This window comes from Stegostoma tigrinum, chromosome 2 (genome assembly GCF_030684315.1).
Source record: "Stegostoma tigrinum isolate sSteTig4 chromosome 2, sSteTig4.hap1, whole genome shotgun sequence".
Taxonomy (NCBI): domain Eukaryota; kingdom Metazoa; phylum Chordata; class Chondrichthyes; order Orectolobiformes; family Stegostomatidae; genus Stegostoma; species Stegostoma tigrinum.
In genome coordinates, this window is record NC_081355.1 from 138483180 (window position 1) to 138506037 (window position 22858).

General features: G+C 41.5%; 1 protein-coding gene across 4 annotated transcripts in view; it reads left to right on the plus strand.

The window, feature by feature from the left end:
- The window catches only part of esyt2b (extended synaptotagmin-like protein 2b), a 228004-nt gene that overhangs the window by 75909 nt on the left and 129237 nt on the right, over positions 1-22858 (plus strand). For all 4 annotated transcript variants that reach the window (XM_048555387.2, XM_048555396.2, XM_048555406.2 and 1 more), the window contains exons 2-4: positions 9214-9255; positions 15055-15189; positions 18729-18805. In XM_048555387.2, coding sequence (XP_048411344.1) covers positions 9214-9255; positions 15055-15189; positions 18729-18805 — 254 coding nt within the window. The remainder of the gene's footprint in view (positions 1-9213; positions 9256-15054; positions 15190-18728; positions 18806-22858) is intronic.

Genomic DNA, 22858 nt, shown 5'->3' on the forward strand with positions numbered 1-22858 from the left:
CAGGTAGGATTTGAACCCAGAGATAGTAGGAACTGCAGATGCTGGAGAATCTGAGATAACAAGGTGTAGAGCTGGATGAACACAGCAGACCAAGCAGCATCAGAGGAGCAGGAAAGCTGACGTTTTGGGCCTAGACCCTTCCCCAGGCCTCTTGGCTCAGAGATAAGGACACTGTTACTACACCACAAGGAACTTCTGATTAGTTTACATAGTCAAGTGACTGACTCCTAATTGCCTACTTATCTTTGCAGAGTAAAGGATATTCTTTCTACTGTGAACCAATTGGGAATCACCAATAAATGCTGGCTTAATCACTAGTACCCATATAAAGATCCATAGGAAAAACATTTTAATGTGGCTCTGTATGGAGAGACAGACAGTGAAAAAATTGAGACATCTGTATGCAAGAGATTTTTTTAACTCCCTATAGGTGTGTCACTAGACAGATAGTAAATGTAAACCACAACTATTTATTTTAAGTGTCAGCTCTCTTGCTGCATGTTTAAACTGCACACCAGATGCTTAAACACATAATCTGAACTGATGTTTTGTGCAGCATTGCACTGATGCACAGTCAGAAATGACATCTTTCAGATACGTCGTCAAACAAGGTTCCAGTTGCCCTGACGCCAACCCACATTCAAGGAAGAATTGTCCCAATTGTCTCAGCCAATGTGTATCCCTTCATAACATCTAAGAAGCAGATTATTATGATGTACTCATGTTAGTTCATGGAATGTGTGCATTGCTGGCACGGAAGTGCCCATATTAATTGCCCTTGAAGGTGATGTTGCTGCATTTCCTTCAATAGCTGCAGTCTACTTCTATTTCTGTACCAATAGAAATCCTCAATTTAATACAGTTGACTGATTTTTGATCATTTTGGAGAACAGTTAAGAGTGACCTACATAGCTGAGAGTCTGAAGTCACACAAGTTGGCAGATTTCCTCTTCTGAAGGGCATTTGTGAGCAAGATGAGTTTATCTGACTGTGTGGTGGTTGATAATTATTAATGCAATTAACATTTTTTTTGCTGACATATGAATTAACTGAGTTGAATTTCAAATGTCCTCAGCAGCCATAGTGAGACATGAACTGACATTTGAAGCAATGAATTGCTAGACTAAAAGTTTAGAGGCTCGTTGTTGTGTTTGCTGTATATTTCAAGTATTTGATTTATTTGTGTTCCTAGTCTACAGTTGGTTATTTACAGTACCTATAATACATCTTAGCAATTGTGGCATTTTTACACCATTGTATTCAATCCTGAATCTTGTATGATATAGTTAGCCTGTGATGGGATGAGTTGGTGAGTTAAGCAATAAAGTAAAAGAATGGTAAAGTCGCCATAGTCCTCCTGGACCATTGGGCTGCTGTCTCATTACAGAAGACAGCAATTGTTGGTACTTTAACCTGAGGGTTCCCATGCCTCGGGGAAAGGTTGAGAAGGAGAGTCCTTGGTAGCCAGCATGGGAATTGAACAAGAATTGAATCCACATGCTGGCATTACTCTTAATTGCAAACAAGCTGTGCAGCCAACTGAGCTGTTCAACTCCCAACAATTATATACAATCAGCGTGTAGCTGTAAATAGACAACACCATCACATACTGATTTGTTACAGCATTGAACACTAGTGGTAGCTTTATCACTACTCTTGACGTTTGTCGGAATGTGTTGTATCCAAATTGACTTTAATGAATCCTACACATCAACTGTGATTATGTTTCAGTCATATATTTAATTGGCTATAAAGTGTTTCATATTATCCTGAGTTCATGAGAAATGCTGTAGTTAATTTAATAAACCTATTTGGTCATGCTATGACACACGTTTGGGACAGACAGGACTTTAACCTGGGCCTTCTGGCCCAATGGTGACACAAGCCTTACATAATACAAGTATATAAATGCCCATTAGGGATGAACAATGATGAAGTTGACTCTGATCAGCATTTTTGAAGTCAGACTCACCAGCTTTGAGAAGCAGTTTTCACAGAAGCACAGAGACATCGTTACAGGATAGTCCTGGCTGGGAGTTAAATATCCAGGGGTATCAAACTGTTGGGAAGGACAGACAAAGTAAGGGAGGTGGTATTGCTCTGATTTTTAAGGATGATATCAGGGCAGTAGTGAGAGATGATATGGGTTCCACTGAACAAAATGTTGAATCCATTTGGGTGGAAATTAGGAATAGCAGGGAGAAGAAGTCTCTAATAGGTGTGGTCTATGGGCCACCAAATAATAACATCGTAGTGGGGCAGGCAATAAACATAGAAATATCTAATGCATGTAAAAATGGTACAGCAATTATCATGGGGGATTTTAATCTACATATCAGTTTGGTCAAACCAGGTTAGTCATGGCAGCCTTGAGGAGGCGTTCATAGAATGCATCTGCGATAATTTCCTTGAACAGTATGTAATGGAACCTACGAGGGAGCAAGCTACCCTAGACCTAGCCCTGTGTAATGAGACAGGAATAATTAACAATCTCTCAGTTAGGGTTCCTCTTGGAAGAAGTGATCACAGTGCTGTTGAATTTAATACAGATGGAGCGTGAGAAGGTTAAATCCAGTACCTGTGTCCTGTGCTTAAACTAAGGAGACTGTGATGGGATGAGAGAGGAGTTGGCTAAGGTAGAATGGGAGCAAAAACTTTGAGTCAATTGAGGAACAGTGGAGGACTTTAAAAACAATTTTTCACAGTGGCCAGCCGAAATATATTCCAGTGATAAGGAAGAACTGTAGGAAAAGAGAGCCAGCCATGGATGTCTAAGAAAATAAAGGAAAGTATCAGATTGGGGAAAAAAACATATAACAAAAAAGCAAAGAGTAGTGGGAAAATAGTAGACTGGGAAATCTTTAAAAACCAACAGAAAGCCACAAAAAAAGTCATAAAAATAAGAGAGATCGAGAGTAAACTAGCTCAGAATATAAAAACAGGCAGCAAAAGATTTTATAAATATGTAAATCGTAAAAGAGTGGTGAAGGTAAACATTGGTCCTTTTAGAGGATGAGAAGGCCAATTTAATAACTGACAGTGAGGAAATAGCCAAGACATTAAACAGTTATTTTGTGTCATTCTTCACAGTGGAAGACACAATAACATGCTGAAAACTAATGGCAAGAAGGTTACAGCAGGTGAGGACCTAGACACCATTATCACTAGGAAGGCAGTGCTGGGCTAGCTAATGGGGGCCAAAGGTAGACAAGCCTCCTGGGCCTGATGAAATGCATTCCAGGCTGCTAAAAGAAATGATGGGGGAAATAGCAAATGCATGAGTAATTATTTACCAAAATAAACTGGACTCTGGAGTGGTCCCGCAGATTGGCTGTTTTCCAATGTGACACCACTGTTTAAGAAAGGAAGTAGACAAAAAGCAGGTAACTATAGGCCAGTTAGCTTAACTTCGGTCGTGGGGAAAATGCTTGAATCTATCATTAAGGAAAAAGTAGCAAGACATCTGGATGTAAATTGTCCCATTGGGAACACCCAGCATGGGTTCATGAAAGGTAGGTCATGCTTAACTAATTAGGTAGAATTCTTTGAGGACATTACTCGCATGGTGAACAATGGGGAACCTATGGATGTGGTGTTTTTGGATTTCCAGAAAGCATTTGACAAGGTGCCACACCGAAGGCTGCTACATAAGATAAAGTTGTGTGGTATTACAGGTAATGTATTGGCATGGATAGAGGATAGGTTGACCAGTAGAAAGCAAAGAATGGGGGTAAATGGGTGTTTTTCTGGTTGGCGGTCAGTGGCTAGTGGTGTGCCTCAGGGATCAGTATTGGGACCTCAGTTGTTTACAATTTACATAGATGATTTGGAGTTGGGGACTAAGTGATGTGTCAAAATTTGCAGATGACACTAAGATGAATGGTGGAGCAAAGTGTGCAGAAGACACAAAGTCTGCAGATCGATTTATAGGTAGTCCAAGTGAGTGGGCTAAGGTCTGGCAGATGGAGTACAATGTTGATAAGTGTGAGGTCATCCATTTTGGTGGGAATAACAGCAAAATGGACTATGTTTTAAATGGTAAAAAATTGCAGCATGCTGCTGCAAAGGGACTTGGGTGTCCTTGTGCATGAATCGCTGAAGGTGGGATTACAGGTGTGCAGCAGGTAATTAAAAAGGCAAATGGAATTTTGTCTGCCATTGCTGGAGGAATGGAGTTTAAAAACAGTGAGGCTGTGCTGCAACTGTATAGGTTCCTTGTGAGGCCACACCTGGAGTACTGTGTGCAGTTTTCGTCTCCTTACTTGAGGAGGAATATACTAGCACTGGAGGGGATATAGAGGAGATTCACTCGGTTGATTCCAGAGTTGAGAGGGTTGGATCATGAGGACAGACTGAGTAGACTGGGATTCTACTCATTGGAATTCAGAAGAATGAGGGGAGATCTTACAGAAACACAAGATTATGAAGGGAATAGATAAGGTGGAGGCAGGGAGGTTGTTTCCACTGGCAGGTGAAACTAGGACGAGAGGGCATCGCCTCAAAATAAAGAAAAGCTATGTCGGACTGAGGTCAGGAGAAACTTCTTCACCCAAAGGGTTGTGAAGTTGTGGAATTCTCTGCCCAGTGAAGTGGTTGAAGCTACCTTACTGAATGTTTTTAAGGCAAGTCGAGATAAAGTTTTGAACAGTAAAGGAACTAAGGGTTATGGTGAGCATGTGGGTAAGTGGAGTTAAGTCTCAAAGATCAGCCACGATCTTATTAAATGGCGGGGCAGGCTCGAGGGGCCAGATGGCCTACTCCTGCTCCTAGTTCTTATGTTCTTATGTTTTAACACCTGTGTGGAAATGGCTGTTTTAAATTAGAATGGAAGATCCAGAGCATTTGGACTGCTCAGTTTTCTGGTTTCTGCTGGAATGGACAGGATTAAAATGCCCCACTTTTCCTTGAAAGTCATTCAAAAATCTTTACAGACTTCCAATCATCTTATTTTACAATATTGCTGGACAGAGTGCAGAAAGGCATTATACAAATTTTATTGATTTTGTTATTTATTTGTGCTCCAGACATTGGATTGTATGAAATATTCAGAGCGTAGGCTGACTTTTTATTGATCCGTGTAGGCTCCAGGACTCTGAATCATCAAATGTTTGAAGTCTGATCCATAGCTTTTTTTGAATCTCAAGTCCTGTGAGATGCATGTGATTTGGTGAATCTGGAGAAAATTGGCCTTCATATTGCTTTTGCTATTAGTTGTCCAAGGTTGTTTTACCTACCCATCTTATTGAATAAAATGCATGGAAATTGAAGTTGTTGACGGCAAAATAACCTGTTTTCAGAAAACAGACACCAAGTAAGACTGTAGACAAAATCCCCAGTTAGTTTTGCCAGAGTATAAGTGGGCAAGCTCCTGGAGTGGTCCACCTGTGCAGCATGTCGCAGGGATCAGATCTTCCCCTCCTACTGCTGTCCAAACCTGAGACTGCAGCACAGCAGACAAATCATTGAAAGAGCCCCAAGCTGAGGAGGTGATCAGCTTGCAGGCCTTCTACAATGTCTCAGCACATAGTTTGAAGTTGTCATTTTAGCTGCATGTTTTTGACTGTGCAGTGTTGGTAATATTGAAATTGCTTTCTTACAAATCATTGATCTCCAGCATAAACTATACACCAACATGAATCCACACTCCTATCTGTTTATTCTGTACAAGTAAATATTTAATAATTTGTTAACCGTGGTTCAGTAATAGCAATTTAATTATTTTGAATCGTAAGGTTGCAAGTCCGTTCTATTCCATGGATTTGAGTGTATACTTGGAGTGTTACATTGTTGGAGATGCAAGCCTTGTGGATTCTATTAAACTCTTTGCCTCCTTAAGTGAACACAAGGTTACATGAAGTTCTCTCTGGTGTCCTAGACAATATTTGCCAAGTAACTAACATCTCTCAAACAAATCATATGGCCAGTGTGGCATGTTATTCAAGAGCTGAGTAAAGGATAACCCAGGAAGCTGCACACTAGTCAGTTTAATCTCCGTGGTGAGGAAACAATTGGAAACAATTCTGTGGGACAGAATTAATCTGTATTAGGAGAGGTGTGGATTCATCAGGAACAGTAACTATGGTATTATGAGGAGGATAGCCTTAGATTACAGAAGGATGTAGACAGTCAGATGGCCCAAATGGAATTCAACTACATAAACATGAGGTGATGCACTTGGGCGGGACAAACTAGGCAAGGAAATACCTGACGAATGATAGGACTCTGGAGCATCAAGGATCAGAAGGAGCGAGGTATACATATATACCAGTCCTCCAAGGTTTCAGAACAGGTGGATAAAGTGGTTAAGAAGCACGTGGTATACCTGCCTTCATTAGCCAAGCCATAAAATTTAAGAGCAGGAAGATTAAGCCGTGACCACTTTCATCTAAAAGGATAAGGGCTGCAGAAATGCGGGAATAACACATGTCAGTTGCGTTCCAAGCCATTTGCCATCCAGACTTCAAAATATATCACCTTGCTTCAGCAGCATTGAGTCAAAATACTGGAATTCCTTCCCTGACTGCATTGTGGGTAACTCCATAGCAGATGGACTGCAGTGATTCAAGAATCCCACTGTAGTAGATCATGAAATTTGAATTTGACTTAAATAAATCTGGTATGAAAAGCTAGCCTACTGGCAACTATGTATCTGGTTCATTAGTGTCCTTTTTAGGGAAGTGTGACACCAGAGCCATAGCAGTGTGGTATACTCTTAACTGTCCACTGGGCGATAAGCAATTGCAGTAAATGCTGACCAACTAGACAATGTCCATATCTTGTGAATGACTGACTTTTTAAAAAAAAAACTCCAGGTTGCTTCAAAAGGAACAAACGCCCAGACCTTGTAATTCAAAATTCAGATAGCTTTGTTTTCCTAAAATATATTTGTTTCCTGTATTTATGAAAAAAAATTGTTACACTGGCTATTGGCTCTTGGTTCAAGTTGAGATTCATTCTTTTTAACTTTGGAGAAAATAAACCCATTTTTATCAATACCTGATGCCATGGATCAGTCTGTTGATCTAGTCCTTTGTTGCTCTGACCCCATTGTGAATGTGAGATCTTGTTAAGGTGCTGGATTAGAATCTCATTCACTAAGGATCAGACCTTGCTGATGTTGTTTGTCTTCATCTGATATTAATGCCGTGGTTCCAATATTCATTGGTTACAGGAAAAATTAATATTTAATAATGGGACCAAAATTTACGGGATGTGAGCATCACTAGCAATTTTTAAGTTTTCAAAATATAATTTAATCATAAAATATATTTACATAGTCATTAACACACTTTTGTCTTGTACAGTAGCATATTAAGAAACAAACTTACATTGGAATTTGACTGTACCCTTCAAACAAACGAAAGGCATCTTTTACCTGTACAAGACTACTTTTACATGCGTTTGAGGCACCAGGGTATCCAGTGACTGGATGGGCTCCCATTTATCTTTGGTAGAAAGATCTTAGATGGTGATCTTTCCCCACAGTGCCTTGGAGGCAGTTGCCCCAAGCTTTAGGGCGTCCCTGAACAGGTATTCCTGGACGGGCATCACTGGCATTTGTTACTCATCCCTAATCGCTTTCAAAATGTGCCAGGCCTTTCCTGAGGGCAGTCAAGAGTCAGTGGATCTGGAGTCCTGTTCATGCAACACTAGAAAACGATGGCAGATTTCCTTTGCCAAAGACCATTCATGAATGAGATTTTTTTTTCTTCTGACAATGGATGCTGGATAAATGGATGGCTGCCTTGGCCACCATCCTGAGACCACTTAGAAATCCAAATTTTTATTAATTGAATTTTCATTTTTGGCTTGAGTCAATTCCTGCAGAGCATTAGCTTGGATCTCTGTCTTGTGCAATGATACTGAACCAAGGATATTGCCATTGTGCCAATTTATGCCCTACCTTCAAGAAACGGGGCCAATCCAATCTGTCCAGTTCTGTCTGAGGAGTTAAAATATGTAACCAACAGTGCTATTAAGCAACAAATCTTCAGTTGTTCAGTGGCGCTTCATTTTGGTTTTGACGGGGTCATTCTGTTTTAGACCTCCCTTATATCAAGGAGAATTGACAAAAAAAAGTTACATGAGAATGATAACTCTTTGTAGCAATATAAAATTTGTACTTTTTGTAAAAAGTACAAGTGACAATAGAATATAGAATAGAATAATTTATTCTATATTCTCTTAAACGAGTGTGATATCGCGGAACTCCAGGAAATTTGTAGCCAGTCAACCGTGTTCTTTGAGTTGGGGGTGTGGGGTGGGGTGCGTGGTTTGGAAATATTTCCACTGGCTGGAGATATACCTATACAAAAGAATATGGTTGTGGTTTGTTAGAATTCTAATCATTTCCGTCCTAAGGGCATTGTTTCAGAAGCTCATCCAGGCAGTGCCCTCGTCCCATCCACCCTTGAAGTTCTTCAATGACCAGCCATCTGTCATAAGGTCAGAAGTCTGGTAATTTACAAATTGCACAGTGTTCAGTGCTCTTTGCGATTCACGGCTCAACAATATGAAGCAGCCTGTACTGACATCCAGCTAGCCCTGGGAAATTTTGAGGTTTGGCTTATGATTAGTGGCAACTAAGCGTCTCTGTTCACAATGCAAAGACTATCTCTGACAAGAGAGCCTAATGACATGCTGGAATATTTAATGGCATCACCATTGTTGAATTCTCTCAGCATTAGTATTCTGAGGGTTACCATTGACCAGACTTCAGTCAGACCAGCCCAATAATTTCTGTGGCTCAAACTACACCTTCCAATTACTTACCCATATCACTGTTCCTTCATTGTTGCTGGGTCAAAATCCTACAATTCGCTGACATCACCTGAGTTCCATTACTCTCAAAATGACGTGGTTGAAGGTAGTGGCATGCTGTGCATATCTCCGGCATGAAGGCTGTCAATTAACCAAGTCTTCGGAGTGATACACTGATCTTGACAATGAAGGAAAGAAATTCTCTTCTGTTTTTGCCATTTATTCGAAGTAGAGTCATTATTGTGACACCATGTCACAGATGAATGAAAATCAAGAATACGTTGAGGGCTAACTTTACAACTTTTGCAGGAAAGCAAAGGTTAAAATTAACCACACAGTACGATGTGTTGAAGTTCTGTTACTTAATTGATTCCTCACAATCTCCATCATCTAGTCCGTATGCCCTGCTTACTTTCCTGCTTATTTATTCTTATGTTCCGTTTCTTATTTCAGGTTCACTTCCCAGATGTGGAGCGGGTGGAATGGCTAAACAAGGTACTTCAACTTAATTGTTTTTCTTGAGGAAAGTACTTTGTATAAATGCAATCCAAAGAAAATGGAATTAATTACTTAAATAATATTTTGCAGCCAACTTTGAGTCATTGTATAATTCTGCTGCCATTGTCTGAGAAATCTTTAAATTTGAGATATGTAAATTTTTGTTAAGCAAACAGCTTAAGGGAATTGGGCCAAAGGCAGGTGTATGCAGTTAAACGGCAGATCAGCCATGACATTATTGAATGGTGGAATGGGTGGGGCGGTGTGCTGCTGAGTGGCCTACTCCAGTTCCTATGTTCACTAACGCTGCAGGTTTGTAAACTTGGTTTCTGTTTCAAAAGCCACCTGTGCTTTTAGTAAATCTTGTCAATCAGATTGATTGGGTGAAGAAATCTGTAAATGCAAATGATTAAGAAGGCAACTAGAATATTGCTATATATTGCAAGAGAATGGAATATAAAAGGAGGGAGATCTTGCTGCAGCTATACAGGGCCTTGGTGAGACTACATCTGTTGTACTGTGCAGTTTTGGTTTCCTTATTTAGAAAAGGTATAATAGTGTAAGACACAGTTCAGAGAAGATTCATTTGGCTCATTGCCAAGATGATAGGCTTATTATATTAATAAAGGCTGAACAGAGTGGAGACAATGGCCTAGTAGTATTTTCGCTAGTCTATTAATCCAGAGACACAGATAATGTTCTGGGGACCAGGGTTTGAATCCTGCCATGGTAGATAGTGGAATTTGAGTTCAATAAAATATCTGGAATTAAGAACCTAATGATGACCATGAAACCATTAGCGATTTGTCAGAAAAAACCATCTGGTTCACTAATGTCTTTTAGGGAAGGAAACTGCCATCCTTACCTGGTCTCCAGACTCCAGACCCACAGCAATGTGGTTGACTCTCAACTGCCCTCTGGGCAGTTAGGGATGGGCAATAAATGTTGCTCAGCCAGTGATGCCCTCATCCTGTAAATGAATTTTTAAAAAAAATTAAAATCAGATCCATAACTACTTCATTCCAGAAGAATGAGAAGTGATCTCACTGTAACAGAAAGGACTTGGCAGGGATACGTGAAGGATGTTTCATCTCGTGGGAGACTAGAACTAGGGAATAAAGTTCAAGAGGTCTTCCTTGATGAGACTGAGCTGAGGACCATTCTTTTTCTAAGAGTCATTAGATTGTTGAATTCTCTTCCCAGAAACATTAGAAAGTAGGAGAAGACATAAGCCATTTTGGCCTTTCAGACTTACTCCACTATTCAACATGCGCATGGCTGATCATGTAACTCAGTACCCTGTTACCCCCCCCCCCTTCTCCCCATACCCTTTCATCCAAAGAACTAACTCTCTTTCTTTCTTTCTTTCTTGAAAGTCTTCAATCTTTTGGCCTCAACTGCTTTCTAAGGCAGAGAATTCCTCGTGATCACCACTCCTTGGGTGAAGAAATTTCTCCTCATCTCGTTTCTAGAATGGCTTACTCCATTTCCTTTGTTAGTGAGTCCTTGTCCATGGATCACAAGGAGCTGACTTCTAAGTTTGGGGGTAATAAGGAAGGCAAAGGGAATGGAGTATAAAGGTGGGAAGGTTTTGCTGAAACTATACAAGGATTTGGTCTGACTAGAGCTGGAATACTATGGACCGTTTTTGGCCTCTTATTTAAGGAAAGATATACTACTAGCATTAGAGGCAATCCAGAGAAGGTTCACGAAACTGATACCGGGAATGGAGGGGCTATCTTATGAGGAGAAGTTGAGTACCTGTTGGAATTTAGATGAGCGGTAAGTGACCTTATTGAAACACAAGATTTTGGGAGGACTTGGCAAGGTAGATGCAAAAGGCCATTTCTCCTTGTAACGTAGTGCAGGACCAGAGGGTATAAATCAAAGTAAGGAGTTATACTTTTAGGAAGATGAGCAATTTCTTCTGAGGATAATGAATCTATGGAATTCTTTACTGCGGAAGGCTGTTAAGTCTAAGAGAGACAAATTTTTGATCTGAGGGAATCTGGGATATGGGGAAAGAACTGTGGCGTGAAGTTGAGGATTCATAGATCAGCTTGGGGCATCTGCCTCATTAAATGTTGGATGGACGGGATGACCTATTTCTGCTCCTATGTCTTACAGGTTAATCACCCTTGGGTTTGGACTCCCTGGTCATTGGGAATATCCTGTATTTACCCTGCCTGAATTCATGCTATGTTAGAATCTTGCGTGTTTCTGAGATTCATGCTCTGTTCCTTATTCTTCAAAACTTTGGTGAACCTACTTCAGTCTCGCTTCATACAACACTCCTGCCATTCCACAAATCAGTCTGGTAAATCCTTGTGCTTCCCATATAACCAAAGCATCCTTCTTCACGAAAGAAGACCATGACTATTCATAATTCTTCAGGTGTAGTCTCAGCAAGGCATGTGCAATTTGCAGCAAGACATCCCAAATCCTGTACTCCAGTCTTGTCACTATCAAGGTCAATGTTCCATTTGCCACCTTCACCACCTGCTGCAGCTCCATGCTTGCTTTCAGCAACTGGTGTACGTGGACACCCAGGTATTGTTGCACCTTCCCCTTTCCGCAATCTATCACCGTTCTTTAATAATCTGCCTTCCTGTTTTTGCTACCAAAGTAGATAACCTCATGTTTATCCACATTATGTTTCATCTGGTGTGCAATCCCATGCACTTTAATTATGCATGCTAATTTTCTATGTGGAACCTTATCAAAAGCCTCCTGAGAGTCCAGGTAAGCCACATGAAGCATGACTTCCCCTTATTAAATCTATGTAGACTCTGTCCAATCTGGCCACTGTTTTCTAAATGGACAGCAATTAAATCTTCTTGAATGGACCTCACCTTCCCCACTACTAATGTCAAGCTAATAAGTCTATAATTCTGTTTTCTTTTCCTCTAACCATTTTGTAAAAGTGAGGTTACATTAGCTACCTACAAATCCATAGATACTGTTTGCGTCTGGAATCTTGGAAAATGAATACGTGTGCTATATTTCTATAACCACTTTCTTAACTAGGGATGTAGATTATCAGGCCTTGGGATTTATTGACCTTTAATCAGTCTCCCCAGTTCTATTTCCTTACTAATCCTAATTTCTCTCTTTCTTTCTTTTCATTCCTTTTTTTCTTTTTCATTCTTTGTTTTTGTTCTTTCTTTTTCTCTCTCTTCTTACCTCCACTCACCCAAAACTCTGTTCCCCATATTTTGGGGTGTATTTTGGCTCTCCTTTCAGAGACAACCTGTCCACTCCTGTCTAGCACAAAATTAAAACAATTGTCAAAGGAGCAGCCTGCGAAAGCTTGTGATTTCAAATAAACCTGTTGGACTATAACTTGGTGTTGTGTGACTTCTGACCTTATCCACTCCAGTCCAACGCATATCGTGGCTAATTTGGATATTGGCAGTTGGCTAATCATGAAGAATTACATATAATGGACAGCGCAGAAGCACCCCATTCAGCTTGGCGAATGTTTATGCTCCAAATGAACCACCACCTACTCTACTCTTTCTAAACCTGTCCATATGATTTGTGTGCTGCTTTGTTTGTTTAGTTAGCTTCTCCACTAATACATTGTTAATTGTTCCAATTTTTCCTGTGGCACTGCGTTCCACATTCTAGTTACTGCCTGGGTAAAGAACTTCCCCTGAATCCCCTAGTGGATTTGTATGACAACTGGGCTGACCCCAATTTACAAGCATCAAATTATGGATGCTAATAATTATGAATGTGATCCCATACAAGGGTATAATTTTAAAGATTGACTCATGAATGTTTTCTGTACTTGGGAATGGCTATTTGAATTGTCCTATACTGTGTTCTGACTTGTGTATGAATCGACTTACAAATGGGCTCCCAGAAGAGAATCCAATCACAACTCGGGGACTGCCTGTATTTTATATTTATGGGTTTCAGTTTATTTCCTCTGAAATTTAATTTTGCATTCTCCCGGTCCAACTTGAAGACCGCTACGTGACGACTTTGAACTAAGGGACACTGATGACTTACATGCATTATCCTGCATACAAAGCAAGCTGGAACACATAAGAGTTCTTCTGAATCTAAGCAGAATGAATCCTACAGCTATTAGCTTCATTTCTTGGTGTTCACTCACTCTGCGCCAACTTGAAGGCTGTCTGCCTCTGTGGCTTGCTTTGCTTTTTAAGTGTAGTCGGTGAAGCAGGCAGCTTGTCATGGATAGGCACATTGGACAGTCAAGGGTAGCCATGTTGTTCTGTGGTGCCAAGTTACATTAATGTCATACATCAAGCATTTGCCAGCAGCTTACTTTGCAAAAACTGCCTGAATTGAACTAAAAGGCTGTGTGAAAGTCAAAGGGGAGCTGTCTCCAGTGGAGTCAAAGGGCCTGTGTTAGACAGGGTAGTGCCACAGCTAGTCAAGTAGTTACTCTGATTCTAGTCCAAGTGATGTATGGTCAGTCAGATGCTGGTCCTACTAAAATCCCAGATCTATGTATTTGCAGTGCGGTGATTGGGCCAAGGCCTCCTATAGGTTAAATGATACAAGTGTAGCGATTACAGATGTATCAGCCAGGATACAATGGAGTCATCAGTTGGGCCCAATTTTTCTTGGACTGGATCAAAGGAAGGTACTGAATGTGATGGAAGTGAATGGAAGACCAGTTAGTGATGATGCAGGAGCAGGAGAGGTAATGAGATGTTCCCAGTGAGGAGAAAAAGTTAGTAGTTTTGGAAGATGTACTTAATGAGAGCTGCTGAGTGGATTTGATGCATGCAATAGTGAGTTGTAGTCCATGAGCTTTGGTCAGTGACTGAGTTAAAGTGATAGTGGCTCTGAGTGTGTGAGCCGACACAGAAGATAATGACACTTGTCCATGTACAGAAACAAAGGATCATTAGCCACCTTTCTGTGTTGCTGGACACAGCACTGACCTAAGTTGCTATCAGATTACAGGTTAGGGGGGTTTGGTGCATGTGGCTTCTTTTGCAGGTGAGCAGTGCAAAGTGCTGTCTTGCTTTGGCAGTCGAGATAATGTGCCTTGCTGGGCCAGGTCATGCGGTGAGGGAGAGTGGGGTGCAATACAATAATATAAGGGCCAGTTGCTGACTTTCGGTACCTGGAGTGGTATGTATCAGGACTTTAAGGCGCCAGCAGCAGGAATGCCAGAAAATGCAGACAGGAGTAAACGTATCAGCCTCTTTGTTGTGTGATTGCATAAGAAGGTACAATGCAGAGACCAAATGTATAAATAATTCAGAGCAGAAGATTGGAAGAGAAAATTCATTGCAACTGTGGTAGACTTACATGGCATAAATCTCACTTCTAAAAAAGTACCAAATCAAAATGGAAATATGCACCCCTTAGGGACTAAAAACAGAGGGTTCGTCAGTAAGGACAATTATTTGAAAGAAAGATTTTTAGCTTTGACTTTTATTTTTTACAATTTGAAGTCAGAAAAAGCTAAGGAAACAACTGATAATTCATATTTGCAGCATGAAATGTGCTGATTCTGCATCTAATGACTCTACAACTTAAAATGAGTACATTGGAATATCCTACCAGATATAGTGATATCAGATCCTTAAGAACATTTTTAAATGCAGGTCGGTAAACATTTGAAGAAAAAACTGTTAGTGCATAGGAAGCCAAGCAGAACTGAATCAATGTTTCTTTGAGAGAATTGCCATCATTTGTGTAGGCTAATATGGTTCATGATTCTGTGATACTATGTAACTATAGTGCTAATTCTGCATTTTGTAATCTGATCGCAATTTGTAAAGCTTTATTTTGGTTTATTACATTTAGACAGTTAAACAAATGTGGCCATATATCTGCCAATTTGTGGAGAAATTGTTGAAAGAAACCATTGAACCAGCTGTGAGGGGAGCAAACAGTCATCTTAGTACCTTCAACTTCACAAAGGTTGACATGGGAAACAAGGTGAGTATTGGTTACTTGAAAAAAAAACAGGAATTTGAAAAAGCAGTCCTACATAAAATTTGCCCTTGTATTTAAGAGGGAAATGAGGATAATCTTACGATTTCCCTCCTGTTTTCTATAATTATCTCTAGCCAAATAGATAATACTCCGTTTAATCCTCTCTCTCTCTCCCTGGCCCCCCCGTCTCTCCCTGTCCCCCCCTCTCTCTCCCTGCCCCCCCTCTCCCTCCCCCTCTCTCTCTCTCTCTCTCTCTCTCTCTCTCTCTCTCTCTCTCTCTCCCTGTCCCCCCTCTCTCTCTCTCCCTGTCCTCTCGCTCTCTTCCCCCCCCCTGTCCCCCCTCTCTCTCTCTCCCTGTCCCCCTCCTCTCTCTCTCCCTGTCCCCCCCCTCTCTCTCCCTGTCCCCCCCTCTCTCTGTCTCTCTCTTTCCCTGTCCCCCCTCTCTCTCTCCCTGTCCCCCCCTCTCTCTCTCTCTCCCTGTCCCTCCCCCTCTCTCTCCCTGTCCCCCCCCCTCTCTCTCTCTCTCTCTCTCTCTCTCCCCCTGTCCCCCCCCCTCTCTCTCTCTCTCTCTCTCTCTCTCTCTCCCTGTCCCCCCCCCTCTCTCTCTCTCTCTCTCTCTCTCTCTCCCCCTGTCCCCCCCCTCTCTCTCTCTCTTTCCCTGTCCCCCCCCCCCTCTCTCTCTCTCCCTGTCCCCCCCTCTCTCTCTCCCCCCCGTCCCCCCTCTCTCTCTCTCCCTGTCCCCCCCCCTCTCCCTGTCCTCTCTCTCTCTCTCTCTCTCTCTCTCTCTCTCTCTCTCTCTCTCTCTCTCTCTCTCCCTCTCCCTGTCCCCCCCTCTCTCCCTCTCTCTCTCTCTTTCCCTGTCCCCCCTCTCTCTCTCCCTGTCCCCCCCCCTCTCTCTCTCTCCCTGTCCCTCCCCCTCTCTCTCCCTGTCCCCCCCCCTCTCTCTCTCTCTCTCTCTCTCTCTCTCTCTCTCTCTCTCTCTCTCTCTCTCTCTCCTGTCCCCCCCCCTCTCTCTCCCTGTCTCTGTCTCTGTCTGTGTCTCTTTCCCCTCCCTCCCTCCCCTAAATCAATCTTGCTGAATTCTCCTTGTCATGGTCTCAACAGTTGACAGTGACATCCATTTATTTCCTTGCATCTACCACTGCCCTTAAAATAAACTCATGCAAAGCTTTCAGACTCCCAACTATTTAGCTATTGGTCTTTGTGATGACCTCTTGATCTGAAAGTAATGCAGTAAAGAAAATATGTCATTTCATTAAAAATGTCTTGAGAAGGGAATTGTGATTGTTCTAAAAGAATTTTGGAAAGGGGTAAATTGTAAAAATAATGCTTCCCATATAGTCTGACCCTTATGCCCCTAACAAGAAAGCTATTAAGACCAATAATTATGTAGCCAGGCGAGAACAAAGAAGACACAGTTGTGATGTTGGCGACCACTTCGCGGAACCCCTACGCTTGTTTCTCAAATAACTGCACCTTCCAGTCGTGAACCATTTCAACTCCCACTCCTTAGACAACATGTCCATCCTTGACCTCCTGCAGTGCCACAACGATGCCACCAAAGGTCACAGGAGCAGCTCTCCATATTTTGCTTGGGAACCCTGCAGCCCAATGGTATCAATGTGGACTTCACAAGCTTCAAAATCTCCCCTCCCCCAACCACATCCCAAATCCAGCCCAGCTTGTCCCCACCTCCCTAACCTATCCTACCACCCCCTATCCCACTTCAAGCCTCACCCCCATCTCCTATCTACTAGCCTTATCCTGCGCCCTTGACCTGTTTGTCCTTCCTGGACTGACCTTTCCCCTCGCTACGTCCCCACCTACACTCACCTTTACTGGCTCCACCCCCGCCTCTTTGACCTGTCTGTCTCCTCTCCACTTATCTTCCCCTTTCATCCATTGTTTCTCTGCCTCTACCCCCTCCCTATTTATTTCAGAATCCCCTTCCCCGCCCCCATTTCTGAAGAAGGGTATCAGCCGGAAACATCAGCTTTTGTGCTCTTCTGATGCTGCTTGGCCTGCTATGTTCATCCATCTCTACACCTTGTTATCTCGAGTAACACAAGTAATAATACAAATAGCTGAAGACTAGATTACAGAAATGATTGTGAATTAGACAATTACATTACTGCTGGGCTTTGCTGGATCAAACAAAACCCATTAATCCACTAAGCTTGTCGATAGTTTCTTAAATTTTGTAGTCGTTCAATAAGTTACATTATTCTTGTTGGCTGCTCCTCTATGGAGATTATAAATCCTCCATCCTTCTGCAATGTAATTTTCTCAACCACTTCCCCACATTACTCTTAATTCTCTTGTCCCTATTAAAACATACATCCTATTTATTCCCCTGATGTAGCTGCATCTTTGCTCCATCAAGGAGTACACGTTTGAGCTAGTTGGGTACATATATTGATTTAGCCATCATTTCAAACATCACTGGATGACATAAGGCTTCATTCATTTAGTCAAACCATTGACTACCCTTGGGTGTTCCTGGTGAGCCAAGATCGCCTCTCTTTATATTTTCCTATACTAGCAATCTTCCCCTCTTCAGCCTTAATGTCTTTGTCGTTGAGAATTTTTAACTACCTTCTAACTATTCCCAATTTCTATTGATACAAGTGTCCGTCGGCTTCCATTTGCTCAAAGCTCATATTTCCCACTTATTTCTCCTCTTGTGTATAAAATGAGTTCATTCATGAGACCTAGCTCTTACTCTTCTTAGATATTGTTTGTATTTAATTGCTCAAATTCCCTTTCTTTTTTGGCATTGTAAAAAGACCCCTTTGTTTGTATTTCCCCAAAATTTTCAAAACCACTATCGCATATGACACTTGTTGCGATTAGTACATTATCCTTACAAAAACCTTAGAATGTTTGGATATATTTAAAGCCCCAAAATAAATGAAGTTGGTGTATCTTAAATATATGATGCATGTCTAATCTGGTCGCAGCTTGTCTTTGATAGAGCTGATCACACCTTGCTTTTCCAATGTTTAACCTTGGTGGTACTGCTCTCACGTAGTTCAGCTTACATCTACTACCACACTTTTTACCTCATATATTACATCACTTACCCAATCTTCGTCTTTTCAATCTCAACATGTCTACTTACAGTACGTTCATCTACCCCCTCCCCTGACACCCCACCTCCGTAACTCATGAAAAGCTATTGCTTCAACTATACTTCTGGATATCACCTCATTTCCCACTTCAGCTTGCTTGGGACTGACCTACTCCCCAAAACATTTCAGAAGAAGGGTCCCAACCCAAAACGTCAACTTTCCTGTTCCTCTGCTGCCTGGCCTGCTGTGCTCCTCCAGCTCCACACTGTTATCTCTGACTCCAGCATCGGCCATTCTCACCTATCTAAGAACACCAGCATATTTTTATTTATACAAGTTACACTGGGAGCAAAAAAAGTATGGATTTAGTTTCCACTTTGTGAGAAGTTATTTGTAAAATTTGAGACCATGAGCTGCTCGGGAGGGTTTTCCAGAATGTTAACTGTTGGCTCTTTGTTATTCTGTTTTCAGCCTCTGCGGATTGATGGGGTTAAAACGTACACGGAAAACATAGATAGCAGGCAAATTATTTTGGACCTTCAAATCAGGTAATTTCCATGAAACCCCTTTCAATTGATAGTTAAGTTATCTGATTATATCCTTAGTGTGCTAGTTCTGGAATAGAACAGTCATTCTGATTTGGACCTGTTTGGAGGTTTAACTTTGAAAGTACTAATTATTAAATCATATTTTACCATGATTTTCTTTCCTCCTTGAAGGATTTGATTCCTTATTGACAGTAATAACTTTAGGAATACCAGGCTTCCTTCCTCGGTTGATCCATCTTCCAAAACAGGAAATATAAGCTGAACATTTTGACGACACCACCATCTCTGGCAAACTGAAGAAAGTAAAAACACTGTTGAACTTAAAAAGCATGGAGTCATACAGCGTGGAAGCAGGCCCTTCAACCTAACTTGTCCATGTTGACCAGGTTTCCTAAACTGAGCTAGTCCCATTTGCCTGTGTATGGCCTATATTCCTTTTAAACCTTTCCTAGCTATGTACCTGTCAAAACGTCTTTTAAATGCTGTAATGGTACTCACTTCTACCACTTTGCCTGGCAGCTCATTTCATACATGCACCATCTTATGTCTGGAAGAAGTTGCCCTCTGGTCCCTTTTTAAATCTTTCAGCTTGGTATGGCAACTGCTCTGCTCAAGACCGCAAGAAATTATGGAGAATAGTGAATACAGCCCAGCCCATCACGAAAATCAACCTTCAATTGACTCCATCTGCACTTCCTGCTACCTTGAGATAGCACTCAACATAATCAAAGGAAACTTCCACCCCATTATCTTGCATGTTCCCTTCTTTGCATATCTCATTTGCCTATGCTACTTCCAGTGCCACTAAGTGTGCCCCAAACCAACAATCCTTATAACTATAATGCACGTGGCAAATGTGCCATTGGCAAGTCTTTTTAATACTGTTGCAATCTACTGTCGAAAATAAACTGATCCACTTGCAACTCTGAAAGATCAATCTGAGCCATTCATGCCATTGATGATTTTAAAAAGAAACTATAACTCATGTCACACATCTTGTTCTCATAAGAAAGATACAGGCATTTAAAAAAAAATCTCTTCAAAGAGAGTTACGTTAATGAAAAAAATAAAGCTGTCAATCAAGCAGTTCTTGTCATCTCATACGCAAGCCAAATGTGTCGACTGCGTCAACCAAAGCAGTGAGAATAGTTGACTGGACATGTTTTTCCAGATGGCTGTAGTTAATTAAAACTTTTTGAGAAAGTAGGAAAACCATGTATTTCAAAGGTAATATTGAACAGCTGAGCTCTTTTTGATCCTAGATCAGAACTAGGGCTTACCAGTGGTTCTGGACTCCTCTGAGAGGTTGTAAGCCTCATCTTCCTATAGATCAGGTCTGATTCCATCCAACTATGGGCAAATTTTCATGTTCATCTTACCATGGAGCCAGCAAAGCCCTTGCACTTTTATCCTACATTGAAGAAAATCGTTGGAAAGAGAGGTGGGGATCATTGAATCTGATTCTATTCACCCTTTCCTGAAGGCCTCCTATCATGTTCTGATACTGGGTTGGATATTGAAGATAGTACAGTAATGTCAAATAGTTAATATTTTGAAGCGGTCCGTCAGATGCATGAATTAAGCAGGTGATTAGTGGTCACTTTTTTTTGGTCCTTCTGTTTTGTCCTTGATGTCTTGGCTCTATCCAATCCAACTAGTGTTTTTCATTAGATTACATTCCCTACAGTGTGGAAACAAGCCTTTCGGCCCAACAAGTCCACACCGCCCCTTGAAGCATCCCACACAGACCCATCCGCCTATAACCCACACACCCTTGAACACTATCGGCAATTTAGCATGGCTGTTCCAACTAGCCTGCACATCTTTGAGCTGTGGGAGGAAACCGGAGCACCTGGAGGAAACCCACGCAGACACGGGGAGAACGTGCAAACTCCACACTGACAGTTGCCCGAGGCTGGAATCGAGCCTGGGTCCCTGGCGCTGTGAGGCTGCAGTTCTAACCACTGAGCCACGCGTGCTCTGCTACTGTTCCAAGTATTGGAACTGTTGTACTTGGTTGTAATTCTCTTACTGTTCTCTGTTATGGTTCTAGCCAGCACATTTCACCTGAGCAAAATCTATATTCAGAAGTTGCTTCCTGACAAGTGATTTGCTTTTCTTTCTTTTTTGGGTTGAGCATCCCTGTAAAAACAGCAAACTTTAGCTGCTGCAATCTGTTCAGTAAACATGCTTCTATATTGCTGTTCGTTCTCGGTAACAGTCTGAAATAATTGACTGGCTTGCTCTGTGTCTTCAGAAGGATATCAGACTTGTATATGCCAGGCAGGGAAGCAATGGCCTGTTAATCCAGAGACCCGGTAATGTTCTGGGGACCTGGGTTTGAATCGTGCCATGGCAGATAGTGGAATTTGAATTCAATAAATAACTGGAATTAAGAGTCTGATGATGACCATGAATCCATTGTTGATTGTTGGAAAAACCCATCTGGATCACTAATGTCCTTTAGAGAAGGAAACTGCCATCCTTATCTGATCTGGCCCTCATGACTCTGCACCCACAGCAATGTGGTTGACTCATAACCGGCAGGTAGGGATGGGCAATAAATGCTGCCTAGTCAGTCACGCCCTCATCCCGTGAATGAATAAAGGGGGGAAAAAGGCTGATTGTGGATGACTTTGTTTTGAGCAATGGCAGCAGCATTCCAATTGGAATTATATAACAACTTGGAGATTTCTAATTACTTTTGCAGATATTGACTTTTGATTTGCAAATCATTTTTTAAAATGGAACATAGTTTTGCAATTTGTTTGAGTTCATACAGGTGACTTATTTGTTCAGGCTTCTGGATTGCTCATTCCCTCCTGCTATTATGTGACTGAGTGTTCCACTAACCTGAAAAGAAAAGTTCTGTGTAAATATTCTTGCAACATTGTTTTAGTTTTTTTAAAAAAAGGCCTGCTGTGATTAGGAGCATAATTGTGCATTTGTGGTCTTGTGGCCTTAGAACTGACTCACTTTCTCTTTTGACAATTGCTGCCAGACAAGTGGAGTGTTTCAGGCATTTTCTGTTTAATTTTAGGTATTAAGCAATTGGTTTTTGGCTTTGTTCCAGGTTTACTGTGTTGAACCTATTTCCACACTTCATCCAGTAACCAAACTTTTGATTCTCATTTATCTATTGGTAATTTTATGTTGATCCAATTTTCGCATCAGGTCTTTGTCTCTCTTAATTTCCCAGAGACTGTAAGACATTGGCTGAATGGCCTACAAGTCTGTCAAGTCAGCTGTGCAATTCAATGAGATCATTGCTGGTCTGATGGTACTTAAATCCATTTTCCAGTCTTATTTCCAATACCCTTGATTCACTCACTGTGAATCTCAGCCTTGAAAATACTTAATGAACCAGTCTTGATACTCCTTTACAATAATGAATCCACAAATTCACTAGCCTTGAGAAAAGAAATTCCTCCTCATCTCTGTCTTAAATGTGAGACTTGTTCTGAAATTATGCCCTCTGGTCCTTGATTTTCCCACAAGAGGAAACTACTACTCAGGATCTAGCCTGTCAATGTCCCTAAGGATCTTGAATGTCTCAAAGGTGGCCTCTCATTCTCTCAAATTCCGTGCGTACAAGCCCAACTTACTGAAACACTCCACATAAGACAATCCCACCATGTCTGGTTCAGCCTACCAAACTTTCTCTGTACAGTCTCCATGAATAAAGAACCTAAAAAATTGACAGTATGCTTTTTGTAGGCTAACTAGTTCCTTCTATCAAAGAATCCTGTATTGAGTCTGCACTGACCCTCTGATAGGTATCCCATCCATGCCATGTTTTTACCATGGCTAACATACCTAATTTGCACATCTCTGGACAACCAGAGGGCAATTTATTTTTAAGCATGGTCAAACCACCTAACCTGCACATCTTTGGACTGTGGGAGGAAAGCAGAGCACCCAGAGGAAACCCGCATGGACACTGGGAGAGCGTGCAAACTCCACAGACAGTGACTCAAGGCTTGGGTCCCTGGCACTGTGGGGTAGAACTGTGCCACCCCTTTGTTTAGTTTTAGCAGCACCTGCCTGGATATA